This window comes from Leptodactylus fuscus, chromosome 7 (genome assembly GCF_031893055.1).
Source record: "Leptodactylus fuscus isolate aLepFus1 chromosome 7, aLepFus1.hap2, whole genome shotgun sequence".
NCBI classification, from domain to species: Eukaryota; Metazoa; Chordata; class Amphibia; order Anura; family Leptodactylidae; genus Leptodactylus; species Leptodactylus fuscus.
This window is the reverse complement of record NC_134271.1, coordinates 60085798-60107087: the sequence shown is the minus strand read 5'-3', so window position 1 is coordinate 60107087 and position 21290 is coordinate 60085798. Positions and strand designations below refer to the sequence as shown.

General features: G+C 44.7%; 1 protein-coding gene across 1 annotated transcript; it reads right to left on the bottom strand.

Moving 5' to 3' along the window:
* Positions 1-385: 385 nt before the first annotated feature.
* UTP4 (UTP4 small subunit processome component) lies at positions 386-21240 on the bottom strand. Its single transcript, XM_075281977.1, has 17 exons — positions 21200-21240; positions 20180-20345; positions 19886-20077; positions 19718-19802; positions 19535-19624; positions 17425-17636; positions 17163-17334; positions 16994-17085; positions 15554-15650; positions 14758-14822; positions 13439-13561; positions 13095-13251; positions 11589-11695; positions 2027-2122; positions 1760-1945; positions 1103-1213; positions 386-961 (listed from the first exon to the last, which is right to left on the bottom strand). Exons 2-17 carry the CDS (start codon positions 20336-20338, stop codon positions 845-847), a joined length of 2061 nt encoding a protein of 686 aa, XP_075138078.1. The 5' UTR covers positions 20339-20345; positions 21200-21240; the 3' UTR covers positions 386-844.
* Positions 21241-21290: the final 50 nt, after the last annotated feature.

The window sequence follows — 21290 nt, the reverse complement described above, 5'->3', positions numbered from 1 at the left end:
GCAGCCGGCACGCAGGGGGTTAAGCGGCCAGCTGCCGACAAAGTCTGCGTGTCGGCCACTTCCATTCATTCCTATGGGTGCGTGCTATTCAAAACAGCCGTTTCGAATAGTACTCGCTCATCTCTAGCTATAATCACAGATGGCATTATCATGTCTGATTGGAAAAAAAGGGTGAAACATTAAAAAAAAAAGTTCCTCTACCTTCCTTCTGGTCACCAGATTTTACCTGCAGCTTCCCCTACAAAGAACTAAGAATAAATCTTTTCACACTGCTCCAATGATCGCTGTATCCTGAGTATTACACCATGCACCTAGTATCATGTGAAAGTAAGATTCTAGTCTTTATTATGATGGTAAGCTATTATAACCAAATGATGGAAAGTCCTTAAAGTCATGCTGTATTACATACTGTACATCCTTAGCAGTGAATGGTTTATTTACACCTAGTTGTGCTGTTATGTATCTTGTAAAGATGAGTCAAAGACAGTGTGGTTTTCACCACCGAGGTACTGAGTATTTTGCATAAAAGTTTTACCCATGGACAGAATATTCCTTATCAAAGAAAATAATTCAGCAGCCATAGAAAGGTCACTTTTTATAATAGATATTTAAAATGGGCAAGAAGCTGAAATATTCAGTTTCTAAAAAAATTCAACCTCATGTCAAGTTGATCACGCTGGGCCCAATCCTGGTATACTGTGAGGTGCTGTATCAGTCCATTTATTTCCAGTTCCAACTCAGGCGTGATGCTGGTGACACAAACAAGCCAGGCCTTCTCCATTACAATAGAACAATATGATTATATAAAAGATAAATCAATATAGAGAGTCTAGTGGGAGAAGCTTTATGTTGCAAACTTCTTCTGTTTCATTGGCGGAGGCAGTTGAGTCAGTATGTCAATAAGCGGTCTCTCCACCAGGACCAACTCGCCATCATCCAACAAGTCCATGAAAAGCAATGGCTACATGGAATCCGTCAGAATTAATAGAATAAAAAAACAAAACAAAAAACAACAACATTATTATAGGTTGAAACAAACAGATGTCGATTTCCATCAACTTTAGTCTACTGTGTATGGCCGCTTCTTAATATCAAGTCCTACCTGAAACTTTCTGGTGATTTTAAAGGCATGAGCATGACTTCTCCTTGTATTCTCTGAAAGCTGCTTCAGTGACTTCTGGTTGACCAGTGGAGTTTTATCATCTGGTAGAGGCTAGGGAGATAGATTTCAGGATATAAAAATGTAAACTAAAACAAAATCTCTGGGGCACATTTGGGATGAAACCTCCACCAACAGCCTATCTAGAAATATGTAATGTAATCACGTAATAATTTAAAAAAAAAAAAATACATATATGCATATTCACTTCAATGTTCCTCTGGAGATGCAGAAGAGTCTCCATTTGATTTTTGTTGATAAACTTGGTGTTGTTGATCAACTGCTCATACATGAACGCATCAGCCACTTGAAAGGAGTATTACTACTAAAGTGATGCAGCCAATTTGTGGTTATATGCAGGCAGAGAGTCAGGGAGACCCTAATGGAGCCTCTCCACTGGATCCACAACTAAATGGAGAGGTGAGTACACATTTTTTTATTTTATTTTAATTTTCTGTTGGGAAAAACATTACTTTGAAACCACCTTAAATAAAAGACAAGCTGAGAATAAAAAAAAAAAAAAACCAAAAAACCCCTAAGTATTGCAGATTGGTGTAGGTTGAGATTATGTTATGAACCTCAAGAAGTTCTGCTGCTTACCAGGGACTTATCCAAGACACAAAACATATAGTTGTCATGCATAAGAATGTGTTCAGGCCTCAGAGGGTTAAACGTGATGCCAGTGATGGGTGTATCACGTTCAAGCCAATCACGATGGAGACCGTGCTGCAAGACTTTTCGGCTCCAGTCTGTGTACTGTTTCTCAGCAATGCTAAACTCCAGGACCTAGAGAGGGAGAAAGACAATATAAGAATTGTACTCTATAACCACACCAAAGAACATGTCTCACTACAAAGTAAAACATACCTGCTGATCAGCGTAAGCGATGACTAGGTTATTAGTGGATGGATGCATACTGATGGCAGTAGGAGGAGAACTGTACTGAGGTACCGAACATTCATACTGGAGGAAAGACGACAAGAGGTTAAGATAAAATATGCAGTTCTAGTATCACGTTCCTTAAAGTGACTCTCCAACATTGTCATCAAAGTAGATTCAAAGTCTGTTATGGTTGATGTTGTCACTAGAGATGAGCGAACACTAAAATGTTCGAGGTTCGAAATTCGATTCGAACAGCCGCTCAATGTTCGTGTGTTCGAACGGGTTTCGAACCCCATTATAGTCTATGGGGAACAGATACTCGTTAAGGGGGAAACCCAAATCCGTGTCTGGAGGGTCATCAAGTCCACTATGACACCCCAGGAAATGATGCCAACACCTCTGGAATGACACTGGGACAGCAAGGGAAGCATGTCTGGGGGCATCTAACACACCAAAGACCCTCTATTACCCCAACATCACAGCCTAACAACTACACACTTTACACACTCAATACCACCTCTCTGACAGTAGGAAAACACCTTGAAACATGTGTATTTGGCACTTGCAGTGAGGAGAGCTTGTCACCAGCAGTGAATTTGGCCCTTGTAGTAAGTTGAGGTTGGCACCAACATTTGTTTTGAAAATCATGGTGGAGGGAGCCTCTAACCAGCAGAGTTTGGGCAAATTCATGGTGGAGGGAGCCTCTAAACACCCCAGTTTGGACCAATTCATGGTGGAGGGAGCCTCTAAAAAACCCAGTTTGGACCAATTAATGGTGGAGGGAGCCTCTAAACAGCCAAGTTTTGGGAAATTCATGGTGGAGGGAGCCTCTAAAAACCCCAGTTTGGGCAAATTCATGGTGGAGGGAGCCTCTAAAAACCCCAGTTTGGACCAATTCATGGTGGAGGGAGCCTCTAGAGCCTCTAAAAAACCCAGTTTGGACCAATTCATGGTGGAGGGAGCCTCTAAACAGCCCAGTTTGGGCAAATTCATGGTGGAGGGAGCCTCTAAAAAACCCAGTTTGGACCAATTCATGGTGGAGGGAGCCTCTAAACAGCCCAGTTTGGGCAAATTCATGGTGGAGGGAGCCTCTAAACAGCCCAGTTTGGACCAATTAATGGTGGAGGGAGCCTCTAAACAGCCAAGTTTTGGGAAATTCATGGTGGAGGGAGCCTCTAAAAAACCCAGTTTGGGCAAATTCATGGTGGAGGGAGCCTCTAACCAGCCCAGTTTGGACCAATTAATGGTGGAGGGAGCCTCTAAAAAACCCAGTTTGGACCAATTCATGATGGAGGGAGCCTCTAAACAGCCCAGTTTGGGCAAATTCATGGTGGAGGGAGCCTCTAACCAGCCCAGTTTGGACCAATTAATGGTGGAGGGAGCCTCTAAACAGCCAAGTTTTGGGAAATTCATGGTGGAGGGAGCCTCTAAAAAACCCAGTTTGGACCAATTCATGGTGGAGGGAGCCGCTAACCAGCCCAGTTTGGACCAATTAATGGTGGAGGGAGCCTCTAAACAGCCAAGTTTTGGGAAATTCATGGTGGAGGGAGCCTCTAAACAGCCAAGTTTTGGGAAATTCATGGTGGAGGGAGCCTCTAAAAAACCCAGTTTGGGCAAATTCATGGTGGAGGGAGCCTCTAACCAGCAGAGTTGTGGGAAAGCAGGGTGGAGGGAGCCTCTAACCAGCAGAGTTGGGGGAAATCAGGGTGGAGGGAGCCTCTAACCAGCAGAGTTGGTGGAAATCAGGGTGGAGGGAGCCTCTAACCAGCAGAGTTGTGGGAAAGCAGGGTGGAGGGAGCCTCTAACCAGCAGAGTTGTGGGAAAGCAGAGTGGAGGGAGCCTCTAACCAGCAGAGTTGGGGGAAATCAGGGTGGAGGGAGCCTCTAACCAGCAGAGTTGGTGGAAATCAGGGTGGAGGGAGCCTCTAACCAGCAGAGTTGTGGGAAAGCAGGGTGGAGGGAGCCTCTAACCAGCAGAGTTGTGGGAAAGCAGGGTGGAGGGAGCCTCTAACCAGCAGAGTTGTGGGAAAGCAGGGTGGAGGGAGCCTCTAACCAGCAGAGTTGTGGGAAAGCAGGGTGGAGGGAGCCTAGTATTAGCAGAATTGTGCAACGCTTATGGTGGATGAGTATGAGGATGCGGAGGAATTGGAGAGGTTGAGTACAGACATGGAGTTTCAATGTTGGGGTGCTTTACACAGGTGGGCACAAAAATGAAGGCTCTATCCAGTGGTGGTTCATTTTTATCAAAGTGAGCCGGTCGGCACTCTCAGCTGACAGACGGGTGCGCTTGTCAGTGATGATGCCACCGGCTGCACTGAACACCCTCTCAGATAGGACGCTGGCGGCAGGACAGGACAGCACCTCCAAGGCATATAGGGCAAGTTCAAGCCACAGGTCCAACTTCGACACCCAATACGTGTAGGGCGCAGAGGGGTCGGAGAGAACAGGGCTGTGGTCGGAAAGGTATTCCCGCAACATGCGCCTATACTTCTCACGCCTGGTGACACTAGGACCCTCCGTGGCGGCACTTTGGCGAGGGGGTGCCATCAAGGTGTCCCAGACCTTAGACAGTGTGCCCCTCGTTTGTGTGGACCGGTGAGAACTTGGTCGCCTACTGGAGGAACTGCCCTCCCTGCCGCCAACGTCACATGCTGGAAACATCTCCATCATATTCTGCACCAATTGCCTGTGGCAAGCATTGATGCGATTGGCCCTCCCCTCTACCGGAATAAAAGACGAGATGTTGTTTTTATACCGGGGGTCAAGGATAGCAAAGATCCAGTACTGGTTGTCCTCCATGATTTTGACAATACGCTTGTCGGTTGTAAAGCACCCCAACATGAACTCAGCCATGTCTGCCACAGTGTTAGTTGGCATGACTCCTCTGGCCCCACCGGAAAGTTCAATCTCCATTTCCTCCTCATCCTCCATGTCTACCCATCCGCGCTGCAACAATGGGACGATTCGAAGTTGCCCGGAAGCCTCCTGTATCACCATCACATCATCGGACAACTCTTCTTCCTCCTCCATTAAACGCGATGAAGCGGACAGATGTGTGGACCTACTCTCCAGCTGTGACGGATCGGATGCTATCCCTGACTCCTCTGTGTGATCTGAGTTATCCCTGATGTCAATCAGGGATTCTCTCAGAACACACAAGAGCGGGATTGTAAGGCTCACCATCGCATCCTCAGAGCTCACCCTCCTTGTGGACTCCTCAAAGACCCGTAGGATGTCACAAAGGTCTCTCATCCATGGCCACTCATGGATGTGAAACTGAGGCAGCTGACTTTGTGGCACCCTAGGGTTTTGTAGCTGGTATTCCATCAAAGGTCTCTGCTGCTCAACCACTCTATTCAACATCTGAAACGTTGAGTTCCAGCGTGTGGGGACGTCGCACAAAAGCCGGTGTTGTGGCACATGCAGGCGTTGCTGGAGAGATTTTAAGCTAGCAGCGGCTACTGTTGACTTGCGAAAGTGGGCGCACATGCGCCGCACTTTCACCAGTAGCTCTGGAACATTGGCGTAGCTCTTTAGGAAACATTGCACCACTAGGTTGAAGACGTGGGCCAGGCATGGAACATGTTGGAGTCCGGCAAGCTCCAGAGCTGCTACCAGGTTCCGGCCGTTATCACAAACGACCATGCCTGGGCCCAGGTGCAGCGGCTCAAACCATATTGCCGTCTCATCGAGGAGGGCATCCCTCACCCCGGAGGCAGTGTGCTGTCTGTCCCCCAAGCTGATCAGCTTCAGCACAGCCTGCTGACGTCTACCAACGCCAGTGCTGCAACGTTTCCAACTCGTAGCTGGGGTCAATCTAACAGCGGAGGAGGAGGCGGTGGCGGTGGCGGTAGAGGAGGAGGAGGAGGGGGGTGTTCTTCTCGTGTCCCTGCCAGGAATGTTAGGCGGGGAGACGAGGTACACCGGGCCAGTTTGGGAAGCAGTCCCAGCCTCAACTACATTCACCCAGTGTGCCGTCAGTGAAATGTAGCGTCCCTGTCCGCATGCACTTGTCCACGCGTCGGTGGTCAAGTGGACCTTTGTGCAAAGCGCGGAACTAAGGGCCCGCCTGATGTTGAGTGACACGTGCTGGTGCAAGGCGGGGACGGCACACCGGGAGAAGTAGTGATGGCTAGGGACGGCATAGCGAGGTGCCGCAGTTGCCATCAGGTCCAGGAAGGCGGGAGTTTCAACAAGCCGGAACGCCAACATCTCCTGGGCCAGCAGTTTAGCGATGTTGGCGTTCAAGGCTTGCGCGTGTGGGTGGTTAGCGGTGTATTTCTGCCGCCGCTCCAATGTCTGAGAGATGGTGGGTTGTTGTAAAGAAGCGCCTGATGGTGCCTTTGATGGTGCAGGAGAAGGAGATAAGACAGGAACAGGGGAGGATGAGGAAGAAGTCAACAAAGTGGCGGAGGCAGATGAAGTGGTGTCCTGGCTCGTCCTCTGGAGTGCATCGCCAGCACAGTCAGCAGTGGCAGTGGCAGAGGCAGTGGCAGTGGCGTGAACGGCAGGCGGCCTTTGTCCTGCCGTTGCTGCCTGCCACTGATTCCAGTGCTTGGATTCCAAATGACGGCGCATTGAAGTGGTGGACAGGTTGCTCTTCTCAGAGCCCCTAATCAATTTCGAGAGGCAAATTGTGCAGACAACACTATATCTGTCCTCGGCGCATTCCTTGAAAAAACTCCACACCTTCGAGAAACGTGCCCTCGAGGTGGGAGTTTTTCGGGGCTGGGTACGAACTGGAACATCTTGGGAGATTCCGGGTGTGGCCTGGCTTCGCCTAAGCTGCTGACCTCTGCCTCTGCCTCTAGCTACCCTTTTTGGTGCTGCACCTGCCTCAACATCCACACTACTTTCCCCGCTTGACATCCCCCCTGTCCAGGTCGGGTCAGTGTCCTCATCATCCACCACTTCCTCTTCCAACTCCTGTCTCATCTCCTCCTCCCGCACAATGCGCCGGTCAACTGGATGCCCTGACGGCAACTGCGTCACATCATCGTCGATGAGGGTGGGTTGCTGGTCATCCACCACCAAATCGAACTGAGATGGAGGAGACTCTAGTGTTTGAGCATCTGGACACAGATGCTCCTCTGTTAGGTTCGTGGAATCGTGACGTGGAGGGGCAGGTTGAGGGACAATGAAAGGAGCGGAGAACAGCTCTGGGGAGCAGGGACAGTTGGGGTTATTGTTCTGTGAAGCTTGGGAATTTTGGGAGGAAGGAGGACAAGACTGTTGGGTAATAGGAGGAGAGGAGGCAGAGTCTGACTGGCTGCTGGACAATGTGCTGTAAGCGTTCTCTGACAGCCATTGCAAGACCTGTTCCTGGTTCTCGGGCCTACTAAGGTTTGTACCCTGCAGTTTAGTTAATGTGGCAAGCAACCCTGGCACTGTGGAGTGGCGCAATGCTTGCTGCCCCACAGGAGTAGGCACGGGACGCCCTGTGGCTTCACTGCTACCTTGCTCCCCAGAACCATTCCCCCGACCTCGCCCACGGCCTCGTCCACGTCCCTTTCCGGGAGCCTTGCGCATTTTGAATTCCCAGTTAGAAACTGGCACTATATACCAGTAGCAAAAATTGTGGGTGCACGTAACCCCAATATATTCTTTGAATTACCAGTCAGAAACTGGCACTATATGGCAGTAGCAAGAAATGAGGGTATTTGTAACCCCAATATATTCTTTGAATTCCCAGTCAGACAATGGCACTATATACCAGTAGCAAAAATTGTGGGTGCACGTAACCCCAATATATTCTTTGAATTACCAGTCAGAAACTGGCACTATATGGCAGTAGCAAGAAATGAGGGTATTTGTAACCCCAATATATTCTTTGAATTCCCAGTCAGACAATGGCACTATATACCAGTAGCAAAAATTGTGGGTGCACGTAACCCCAATATATTCTTTGAATTACCAGTCAGAAACTGGCACTATATGGCAGTAGCAAGAAATGAGGGTATTTGTAACTCCAATATATTCTTTGAATTCCCAGTCAGACAATGGCACTATATACCAGTAGCAAAAATTGTGGGTGCACGTAACCCCAATATATTCTTTGAATTACCAGTCAGAAACTGGCACTATATGGCAGTAGCAAGAAATGAGGGTACTTATAACCCCAATATATTCTTTAAATTACCAGTCAGAAACTGGCACTATATACCAGTAGCAAGAAATGAGTGTATTTGTAACCCCAATATATTCTTTGAATTCCCAGTCAGACAATGGCACTATATACCAGTAGCAAAAATTGTGGGTGCACGTAACCCCAATATATTCTTTGAATTACCAGTCAGAAACTGGCACTATATGGCAGTAGCAAGAAATGAGGGTATTTGTAACCCCAATATATTCTTTGAATTCCCAGTCAGACAATGGCACTATATACCAGTAGCAAAAATTGTGGGTGCACGTAACCCCAATATATTCTTTGAATTACCAGTCAGAAACTGGCACTATATGGCAGTAGCAAGAAATGAGGGTATTTGTAACCCCATTATATTCTTTGAATTCCCAGTCAGACAATGGCACTATATACCAGTAGCAAAAATTGTGGGTGCACGTAACCCCAATATATTCTTTGAATTACCAGTCAGAAACTGGCACTATATACCAGTAGCAAGAAATGAGGGTATTTGTAACCCCAATATATTCTTTGAATTCCCAGTCAGACAATGGCACTATATACCAGTAGCAAAAATTGTGGGTGCACGTAACCCCAATATATTCTTTGAATTCCCAGTCAGACAATGGCACTATATACCAGTAGCAAAAATTGTGGGTGCACGTAACCCCAATATATTCTTTGAATTACCAGTCAGAAACTGGCAATATATGGCAGTAGCAAGAAATGAGGGTATTTATAACCCCAATATATTCTTTGAATTACCAGTCAGAAACTGGCACTATATACCAGTAGCAAGAAATGAGGGTATTTGTAACCCCAATATATTCTTTGAATTCCCAGTGAGACAATGGCACTATATGGCAGTAGCAAAAATAGTGGGTGTATATAGCCCCAATTCTATTGCTAGGGGACTTGCAGTGTATTTCTGGGGACTTGCAGTGTATTTCAGTGCCACGTTACACTGACAAGCTTCTCCCTGGAATTTAGCTCTTACAAGAGCTGTTGGTTGTCTTCTCCTTCCTATCCTAGCCTGTCCCTGCCTACCCAGAATCTAAACCCTAGCTAACTGGACGGAAACCTCCGTCCCCGGTGAATTGCAAGCTCAGAATGACGCGAAGCTGGGCGTCGCTGTTCTTTTAAATTAGAGGTCACATGTTTTCGGCAGCCAATGGGTTTTGCCTACTTTTTTCAACGTCACCGGTGTCGTAGTTCCTGTCCCACCTACCCTGCGCTGTTATTGGAGCAAAAAAGGCGCCAGGGAAGGTGGGAGGGGAATCGAGTAATGGCGCACTTTACCACGCGGTGTTCGATTCTATTCGAACATGCCGAACAGCCTAATATCCGATCGAACATGAGTTCGATAGAACACTGTTCGCTCATCTCTAGTTGTCACCCATGTCTAATATCTGCACTCACGTCTTTCTACAAAACACTGCAGAGCTTATATTATATACCAGAACCTCAGACTGTGACAACACCACAGGTCTTGAAAGCTACAGAAACTGCTGCTGATAGCACTGGGGAAGTAATGGGGTCATGGTGACCTCACTGTAAGAGAGGGGAAAACAATGGGCAGTATGTGAGAGGAGTACTTTCATGAATCTAATATCAAATGGTAGCTCCAAATAGTAGTAGTACACTGTCAGTGTATTCCATTCAGGATCCTGGGAAAGCTGGGTTGCGGCGATTGAGCCCGTCAGTGCCACGTTACACTGACAAGCTTCTCTCTGGAATTTAGCTCTTACGAGAGCTGTTGGTTGTCTTCTCCTTCCTATCCTAGCCTGTCCCTGCCTACCCAGAATCTAAACCCTAGCTAACTGGACGGAAACCTCCGTCCCCGGTGAATTGCAAGCTCAGAATGACGCGAAGCTGGGCGTCGCTGTTCTTTTAAATTAGAGGTCACATGTTTTCGGCAGCCAATGGGTTTTGCCTACTTTTTTCAACGTCACCGGTGTCGTAGTTCCTGTCCCACCTACCCTGCGCTGTTATTGGAGCAAAAAAGGCGCCAGGGAAGGTGGGAGGGGAATCGAGTAATGGCGCACTTTACCACGCGGTGTTCGATTCTATTCGAACATGCCGAACAGCCTAATATCCGATCGAACATGAGTTCGATAGAACACTGTTCGCTCATCTCTAGTTGTCACCCATGTCTAATATCTGCACTCACGTCTTTCTACAAAACACTGCAGAGCTTATATTATATACCAGAACCTCAGACTGTGACAACACCACAGGTCTTGAAAGCTACAGAAACTGCTGCTGATAGCACTGGGGAAGTAATGGGGTCATGGTGACCTCACTGTAAGAGAGGGGAAAACAATGGGCAGTATGTGAGAGGAGTACTTTCATGAATCTAATATCAAATGGTAGCTCCAAATAGTAGTAGTACACTGTCAGTGTATTCCATTCAGGATCCTGGGAAAGCTGGGTTGCGGCGATTGAGCCCGTCAGTGCCACGTTACACTGACAAGCTTCTCCCTGGAATTTAGCTCTTACAAGAGCTGTTGGTTGTCTTCTCCTTCCTATCCTAGCCTGTCCCTGCCTACCCAGAATCTAAACCCTAGCTAACTGGACGGAAACCTCCGTCCCCGGTGAATTGCAAGCTCAGAATGACGCGAAGCTGGGCGTCGCTGTTCTTTTAAATTAGAGGTCACATGTTTTCGGCAGCCAATGGGTTTTGCCTACTTTTTTCAACGTCACCGGTGTCGTAGTTCCTGTCCCACCTACCCTGCGCTGTTATTGGAGCAAAAAAGGCGCCAGGGAAGGTGGGAGGGGAATCGAGTAATGGCGCACTTTACCACGCGGTGTTCGATTCTATTCGAACATGCCGAACAGCCTAATATCCGATCGAACATGAGTTCGATAGAACACTGTTCGCTCATCTCTAGTTGTCACCCATGTCTAATATCTGCACTCACGTCTTTCTACAAAACACTGCAGAGCTTATATTATATACCAGAACCTCAGACTGTGACAACACCACAGGTCTTGAAAGCTACAGAAACTGCTGCTGATAGCACTGGGGAAGTAATGGGGTCATGGTGACCTCACTGTAAGAGAGGGGAAAACAATGGGCAGTATGTGAGAGGAGTACTTTCATGAATCTAATATCAAATGGTAGCTCCAAATAGTAGCTCCTAGAGACCCCCCCTGCAGCCTCTTCACTAAACACAGTCCTGTACATTGTATAACAGCGTTGGTATTGCAGCTCAGTCCCCATTCACTTGAAAAAAAAAAAAAAAGACCCCATGATGAACATGACGTCACTGGCCTGTATAGTGGAAGTGGTTGGTTTGTGGGAAGGGGCAATCGCCCTAGCGGCAGCAGGTGTTGGACCCCCATAATCAGCTATTGATAAGGATAAGTATTGTAAGCCCTGGAAAACCCTTTACATCACATTAATAATAGTGATTCTTCTCACCTTTCGTTCCTTCACATTATAGATGTCAATCTGACAGTCGGCAGAGGCCACTGCTAGTAGGGAACCATCTGAGCTTGCAGCTAGAAGATGCACATGGAGAGAAGAACCTGCGAAGAGAAATATGGTCTGGTTAGAATCTTTCGATAGGCATTTTGTACTAAATCTTCAGATAGCGCCGCCTCTGTATCTAACCTCAGCAGAACAGAGCCATTTTGGCCTTAGGGCTCACACAATATTTTTGATTTTTCAGAACAAAGAACTTTTATTTTATTTTTTTCATCAATAAAGCAATATGGGGTCTTGGTTTTTTTTTTAAAGGTGAAGTGTATACACTTAAGTACTGTTTTGGTGTACATGTAGGTTAGGTATTTATATTTTTATTAATTAATAAAATTTGGAGAAGACAAGTAAAAATAAAATAAAATAAAAAAACCAAAAAACCAACCTTACTTTAATTTTGTTTCTTCTTTTACATGTTGCAGTACTTGCAGGTATTCCATATATGTAGGGTTAGGTTAGTGTGTAGATTTGATGTTGCTCCTTTAGTACAACTCCATGACCAGGCTTGAATATGGGTATTAAACAGGGTTATCTGCTAGAATGTGTGTGGTTTTCTCATCTGCAGGAGTGTTGTGATCTCCTGTTGGTGACTGTGTGGACATAGTGGTAATGGAGGTGCCATCATCTCGATGTAATAGTACATCAAGGTGTAACAACTAACTCAGCCTCTGGTGTATAAAGATGTTAAAAGAATTTTTTTACACATTGATTGTCTAGTTAACATGATAAATGAGATAATTATTAGAGATGAGCGAATACTATTCGAAACAGCCCTTTCGAATAGCATGCACCCATAGGAATGAATGGAAGCGGCCGGCACGCAGACTTTGCTGACGGCCAAACGGCTGCATCCATTCATTCCTATGGGTGCGTGCTATTCGAAACAGTCGTTTCGAATAGTACTCGCTCATCTCTAATAATTATAACTAGTAAGGATCCAACAGCCCACCACCCAATCTTCCCCCGTTAGCAGAACAAGGGGCCTGCAGCACAAGACTCAACTGCATGGATGCACAATTGGCATGGAATGGTATGGTATACCATCTAGTGCTGGTCCGTCAGATGATCATAAATGTATTATTCCAGGCAAGTCCCTTAAAGTCAGCTTGACAAACAGAATAAATCCAATTCTGGGCTAGGCTATTAATGGTAACACAAAACCTACATTTCGAATCTCAACAATAACTTCGATGATGTACCTCAATTTCCAGAGTCAACTCACCATTATCACCACAGCATCATCTAAGTTACAACCCAACAGAACCATCCCATACACCAAACTTTCAGGAATAATGCCTGAACAGCTACCCATCGCAGACCTCTACCCACATTGGCTAAGTATGGCAAATGCACCAGTTGTGCACAATGCTAAGCTCAGCATTTATAATTATCCCAAAACTTAAATTAATCTGTTTTTTTTCCTGTCCCTACAAAATTTCTTAGTACCTGATGGGGGTTCTAGCGTATGACTGTGCTGGCAAGCACCCTCTGACAGATCCAGAACATGAACACGTCCACCCTCTGATCCCACGAAGAGTAGTTTGGAGTCAGGAGAGAAGAGAAGCTGAAGAGCAGCAGTCTGAAACCGAGGCACTTTGGGAACCTGAGTAAGAATATATTGTAAGAGATCCTACATACAACGGCTAGCAAGAATGAATTCTGAACAGTATTAGGACATATCACAACTAAGCAAATATAAAATATATCTATGTAGTTATCTAAACAGATAAAAATTTGTACATGTGCATCCATGTCCCAGAATTGACAAACTCACTGCAACTGTAACTCACCCGTTTAATACTTATATTATTGTTATCATAATCCAGCCTATGAAGAAACAGGCGAGAAGATGTGGCATAAGAAACCCATGACCCACAGTGGGAAATGGCACTGCATCGAATACACTCAGATCCCTGAAAAGAGACAGAAAATCAGAGGATTAATTATTCTAAACAATGCTAAACATAAGAGAACAATGACATCCACCTTTAGGCCAGGAAAACATTGGCTGTGAAGTACAGTAGCAGTGCAGTTGACCCCCCACCCCCACCCAAAAAAGAAAACAAACAAAAAAAGACAATCACACACTGCAGAAAAAAAAGACTGCATTGCAAAGTGTCTTCTGATACAGGTTTTGAATATGTAGCATGTCAATTATTGTTTCATGTTCAGCAGTGGCTTTCACCACCATTGCAATGCAAAGGCTGAAAACTGGGTCGGCCAGCCAGGAATAATGGCTAAAAGCCACACTGAAAAACCGACAATTACAGTTAGTTTTGCTATAACTGGGTACCTGGAGACATCGCACTGCAGACCCTACCCAGCTTGTGTCACCCTAGCCTCAAGATAAGATAAGATAATCCTTTAATAGTCCCAATATGGGGAAATTTCAGTGTTACAGCAGCATAGTAATACAGCAGCATCGTGATACATGATATAACAAGTAATATATTACAGAAGGAGACACACATAATCCAAGAAAAATACTAGGAATCAATAGCAGCTAAGGAAGAAAAAGAAATAAAGAAGACCAGGATCATTTAGCTCTCTTTGTTCGCTTGGTCTGATGTAGATTATATAGCTTGACTGTGCTTGGAAGGAAGGACTTGCGATAGCGCTCCTTCTGATCAGCCTGTCAAGTCTATTTCTGTTCCTGATTGATATACTGCTCCCCCAGCAGGCCACACAGAAAAAGATGGCTGAAGCAACCATAGAGTTCAAAAAGACCCTAAGAAGTGGCCTCTGGACTCCAAAGGCCCTCGGCCCCCTGAGCAGGGAGAGCCTGCTGTGACCCTTTCTGTGCAGTGTATACAGGTGATCATCCCAGTCCAGCTTATTATTGAGGAGCACACCAGGTACCTATAGGTCTTGACTATCTCAATGTCTGACCCTTGCACGACTCAAGCAGAGTACTTGACTCCATACACACAAATATTTTTACATGTATGCAAGACTGTTGGCTCTTCCACTGATTAAGGTAAAGAAAAAAAAATCCAATTGTGCCAGAATCAGCCATTACTAAAACATGCAAAGAAATGGAGTTGGAGATGGTGATCAAAGGTCTTCTTTACACACAAAGTAAATGCTGCCACCTAGTGGCATTGCTCACCTTTCTTTTTAGCTGCAAAAGAAGTTCTTCTTCCTGGCTCACATTAAGAAGATCACCATCAATCCCTACAACACAATATATGCATTTAAAATACATATTCAGATGAGATAACTTATTTTACCAAATCTGCTTTTAGCCTGAAGGTCTTTAAAGATCTATGACTATTGTGAAGTGCTCCAGAATTCCTGTGTTCTAAATTACGTGCAACAGGAACATAATAGCTATTCTTTAACTGGTGCTTTTATTTCTTTCCCTACTGCCCTTGTGATATTGAAAATCAACCCTCAGTCCACAGACTACTATTTATGCTTGTGGTTATACACATAGATATATGTAACAAAACAGAGCTAATGTAAAACAAGGCATCTGTGATGCTCCTATCAGTAAAAGACAAAGCAGAACTGATTGTAACAGAAGGCAGCATATACCTTCTTAGGATCCACGGCTCCATTCACACTTTAAAATACTTCACCAACTATTGTGCCAGTATTGAAAATGAAGCGGAGACCTGTATATCACTTGTGTATTCTTCTTTTAATGGATGTACATATGGATTGCCCACCAACTTGGCTCCTGCTGCCCCTGATGTAATTCCCCACAGCTTACATTTCCCATCTATAAAAATCTGCAAAATCCAGTATACCGTAATGTGCTGCACTTTTTACTTCTAAAAATCCACCATGTGCAAATTCTTATCTTAAAGTAAAGATAACAGGATGCTTTCTGATGTATTTGTACACAATATCCTCTTTAATATTTGTAAATAATATATCTAATCTATAGCGATCACACAAACCTGATTCATTGGTCTGTCCTAGTCGCCACAACTCTAGATGTTCAGGGAACTGGAAGAGAAGCAGTCGAGGGGCTTGGGCGCAAGATACAAGATGGCGCTAAAGAAAGAGACAGATATTTACTGCAAGGAGAAATTACCGTATTTTTCGGACTATAAGACGCACCCAGGTTTTAGAGGAGAAAAATAGGGAAAAAAAATTTTCAGGCAAAAAATGGTAAAATATTTAATATATGGGAGTTGTAGTTTTGGAACAGCTGCAAGGCCACATTGACAGGTGACCCTGCAGCTGTACGGGGATGTATAGGGCGTTTTTTTTTGTGGGGCCAGGTGTACTTTTTAGTTATACCATTTTGGGAAATGTTTATTGCTTAGATCACCTTTTATTTAATTCAGAGGCAAAACAGAGAGAAAAACCCGGTATTTATATTAACCTTTTGATTTTGACGTTCACTGTACATAAAAATATTAGTAGACCGGGCATTTTCAGACACAGGGATACCTAATGTGTATGTTTCACAGTAATGTTATACTTTTATATGTATTCTAGGGAAAGGGGGTGAACTTTTATTTATTTTATTTTTTATTTTTTTTTGTGTTTTTTTTTTTTTTTTACTATTTTAATATCCCCCGCCTAGGGGGCTTGAACCTGCAATCATTTGATTCTATACATTACTATCGCGGAGGGTCATAAACCAGCCGCGATAGTAATATATATCTATGACAAGCCTCGGAGCCTTCATTAGGCTCCCGGCTGTCATCGGAACAGGTCGGCTCCTGCGGCCTCGCCGTGCAGGAGCCGGCCTGCATCACTAAAGGTATGGGGCCGGTGGGGGGGGGGCTAACTGACTGCCGGGACCTGTGGAGGAGGAGTGGATTTGCAGCATGGCCGGGGCCTGCAGTATAGTCACGCTCCTGCCGCTGAAGAAAACCAGCGGTGGCAGTAGCGCGGCAATCTGTAGGCCCCGGCAGCTAAGACACTCCCCGGCATCCGCCGGTCTATTACAGCAGATGCCGGGGACTGTCTTAGCTGCCGGGGCCTGCAGATTGCCGCGCTACTGCCGCTGAAGAAAACCAGCGGTGGCAGTAGCGCGGCCATGCTGCAAACCCACATTCAGACTATAAGACGCACCCTCATTTTCCTCCGTATTTTTTCGTCTTATAGTCCGAAAAATACGGTATTTATATTAACCTTAATGATATCCAATGGCAATCGAGCTAGAGACAGTAAAATCAGAACACCACAAGTCTCTTTTGAGCTACAGGTATCAGCAGTGTCATACATCTATGACAAGGTTCATGTTTGTAAGTTTCTGAGTCTTGCACCAGAAGTAACTGTTCTACATAACTTGAAAATAGCACGCTGCCATGGCCTGGTTTAGAATATTTTTTTTTGTTACAGAATAGCAGTGATATCACACATCAACTCATAAAGAGACTTACGTGTGGAAATAAGATTTTTCTGAGTGCAGCTTCATAAGATTTTGTGTGCACCTTTTCCATTAAAGGACGGCAGGCAATTCGACCATCAACACCTGTTAAGACAAGAAAAACCTTTAGAAATGAGACAGAGCAATAAGACATCTTAACTAACCTGAACGGGGTAACATACCACCAGAGATGAGGGCGCTGCTGCTGTGTGCCACGGCTCTAACATCATGAGTGTGATATCGAAATGGCTTTGTGCAGACCCACTGTTTCTCGGATTTTCCTGCCTGAGCAGCCAAATGCTGGAACTGGAAGATGACCCCCTCCGCTGTGCCCACCACCAGGCTATCCTCAGCCTGCCATAACAAATGAGTACCACAAGTTTTCATTTTCATTCAGTACTTAAGCAGTCTACACAACATTTGTCAAATATGCAAGAATATCACCTGGGACACTGCAAGGCACAGGATGTCACAGCTGGCCACGGTGTAAGTACGAATAAGTGTTCCATTCTCTATATCCCAGACAGAAAGTTTTCCTAAAGAATCCACACTGAGAATTTCTCCAGAGGACAGGACAGCCACATCCCACACAATGCACTCCCGCCTTTTTCCAGGTGCCAGTCGGAGATCCATTTTCATTGTGTGAAGAAGATGACCTTACATGAAAGAAGAGCATAAAGATGTCAGACCGAGAGCAAATGAAATGTCAAAGGTGAAAACCTTCCATTAGATCTAAAAGCCTATTACAGTTTGGTTTTCTACGGCAAAATACGATAGTTCAGTAATGTTATCAGAACATTCAGACATCAAGTCCTTCCATATGTTAGCATTATAAAAGAAAGACAAGTCTGCACCTTAGTGTGCAAGAGTTAAAGGAACGTTCTTGGTAAAACAGATTCACCTGTTATACCAACTAAAGGCCTGAGGGACAGATTATGGGATTTCATTCTTGGTGATTTTTAAATTCCTATGCCATCCTTTACCGGATATTACACAGTGAATCAGCAAAGCCTGGAGTGTTTCTTTAACGCCTTTATCAATTGCTAGAATGATATGGCTCCAGAGCTCTAAAGAGCCACATACTTTGGATGACTTTTAGGTAAGAGATCTCAGACCAAATGGCTGATCATACATATTAATTGTACTTCAATCTTGTCAATTTACAATATTTTAAAAGTAGATGCCCCTTCATCTAGAAACAGGCGAGTTTCCCACTTCGTTGCCTCCTACCAAGTCTGTTAAAACTAGAGTTGCACTTTAAGGACATGACTAGAGATGAGCGAGTACTATTTGAAACGTCAGTTTCGAATAGCACGCATCCATAGGAATGAATGGAGCCGGCAGGGGGTTAAGCGGCCCGACGCCGGCCCTGTCTGCATGCCAGCTGCGTCCATTCATTTCTATGGGAGTGTACTCTTCGAAACTGCCGTTTTGAATAGTACTCGCTCATCTGTAGACATGACCACAAAGTGGCATCACAGTGTGGCCAGGTCAGCGACCACAGGCCTCTAATAGAATTAAGTAATGAAATAAGTAGTGGAGGGCATGGGTGCTCAGTTTTTGGCTGCTTCTAAGCCGCATCATAACCGCACCATGTGGTCATATTCTTATACTACCTTTAGAATTTATAGACTTCCCCACAACTTTGTATGGAACAGGAGTCTCTCTAATGATTCCCAAACAAAGAAAACACACATACTAAGAAAGTTGTGATAGGAAAAATATCTTTGTACCGTGATAGCCAGTGGATATGAAATAAAAAAAAATTTGAGAGAAGTCCTCAGTAGTTTATACCTTTATTAATGGCTAACTTAAAAAAGGATGACATATTGCGAGCTTTTGGGATATTAAAGCTATCCCTTCACTTATCAAATTTTTTATTGTGCCGATTTGGTCAAACCGACTTTTCTTTGATACAGGGGAGCTATTTCTATTTAAATTCAAAGTTAACTATTGAATTTGGGTTGGGACCTATTGGCTGAATGCTTTCGAACCGCACAATACTCAAATAATTTACACCCACTACCTTTCTAAGAAACAATATTAGGTTCAAAGCAACATATTTGCCCAAATTTACTAAGGCAGAAAGTGGACAAAAATGAGCCTCAACCTGGATCTTTTTTTAGCAAATATCAGACTCTATGCTCTGGTTGCCACTTTTAAAAAAAAAACAAAAAAAAAAACAAACAATGGGTGAAGCTTAGCGAGGATGCCTTGGTCCACCAGATATACTATAACTCACATAAAAAGTTGTCATGAGTTATATCACAAATTTACACCAGTTGCTGGCTGGAGTAGATCTGCGACCAGAACCTCTTAGCAATTCTGGCAGGTTATGTGCCTGACCGGGAGTCAAAACTGGTGTAAGGATCCGCAGGCTTAATACATTCCTCCTATTGTATCCCCACTGAAACCACAAGCATTTTATGAAACTATATTCCAGTTCAGTAACCTAGTATATAACCTATCTTCTGCCACATTGGACAGTCATTAAATACCTTCAATGTAGACAAACACCCCATCCCAAATGCCAAAACAATATCCTCTTATTCACCTGATGAAACACTGAACACTTTAAGGAAGTTGACAGTACCAGTGACAATATGAGATCCTGATGGGTGCCAAGCGAGACACAGCATACGACCTGTAGAGGTAGATGAAGCAGAACAAATGATGCTCGGCCATTGAGATCAGTCAAAAGAAGTCCACTACATCACATAAAGAGACTGCCAATCACCTTTCTGGCGGTCCAAGGACTTCTCAAAGACTATCTTCTCAGGCGTTACATTGAACAGCTTGATTAAGCCATCCTCACAGCAAACCTGCAAGATCAAGACATGTAGCAGGTAAAAAGAAATCACGCTTCCATATCAGATAATATTAATGGTAGGCATGTGGTACATACAGCAAGTTGGGTGCCACTGGGATTGGCCACAATGCTCCAGATAGGTCCTCCATATGCATCCAAGGAATATTTAACACAGAGTTTGTTAAGGTCATACTCAATGATCTCTCCATTTAAACCAGCAGAGAAGAGGCGGTCACCAGCTGCCCAGCATATGGATTCTGTGGACCTCCTATCATCACCAGGAATGATCTGCACAGAAAAATAAAGAATAAAAAACACACATATTAAGTGTGCTCCTATATGGGACAGCCACAGGATAGAGATGACTCTCATATGCATTGATATTTATACCTTTTCCTGGTAATAGTTGGCAGTAAAGTTGTAAACCTCTATTGATCCATCGTTACGGGCCACAGCAAGCCTCTGCGTCTGTTCGGAGTATGACATACCGCATACGCCGGAGGGGACATAGTCAAAGAACTGAACACGGTGCACTTTAAATTCCCCCATATCTGAACTACAAAATAAGAGAGGCAGAATTTATCAAAGATGTATCAGGGCAATTAAATAAGTAATAGTAGAAGTACTGTAATAAGTCCAGAAAACTAAATCACAGCAAATTACCTGAACAAGAGCACTATAGGTCTATTCACACACAGTATATTTATTGCTGACATTTACAAATACAAAAATCTGTTCCACATTTGTGAAAGAGTTTTCGATGCCTGCAAACCTCATTCAATTGAACAGAACATTTCTGCAACAAATCTGCCCTGTGTGAACATATGCTAAGAGACAGGCATTGCCTACAGAACTCGATCAGATATTTTTCAAAGCAGAAAATGAGATTCTATTGGTAAATCCATTCATTTTATCTTATATTAATAAACCATCTGTAGTGTCCCCCATCTGTTGTGAAACTACAACTCCCAGCATGCAATGTGACAGTATGAAGACTACTGGTTGGAGAAGACTGCTATGATAGCCACTTGAGGTATGTCCAGGGGAGATCTAATGGTCACATAGTAGGTTTGGCCTCCTCAGGACAAGTTCATTACCTTCTCCCCCTTCCCCAGCAGTTTCTAGATACCAGGCTACAATGATCACAGCTTCCAGGGGGGCAATGCCACTACAGCGATGAGTTAGAGACAGTGTCTAACTATATATTATCCTGTATACACTGTGCCATGCAGGGGGCTGGGGGTTACAGCACACACCACTCTCACACGATTTCCAATGCCTGTTTGGAAACGCTGGGAGTTGTAGTTCTAAGACACCTGAAGCCTGTCTGGCCACTATATCCTATAACTATACGCAGTCACACAGGTCTAGCCGGTAGACGCCGCACACATCACTCACACTGCCTCTCACCGAACTATCCCCGGTCCGGCTCACGTTGCTCTCCTTCGTTCACGTGTGTGGCACAGAGAACCGGAAGCAGAAACACGTCACCCTGCAGGCC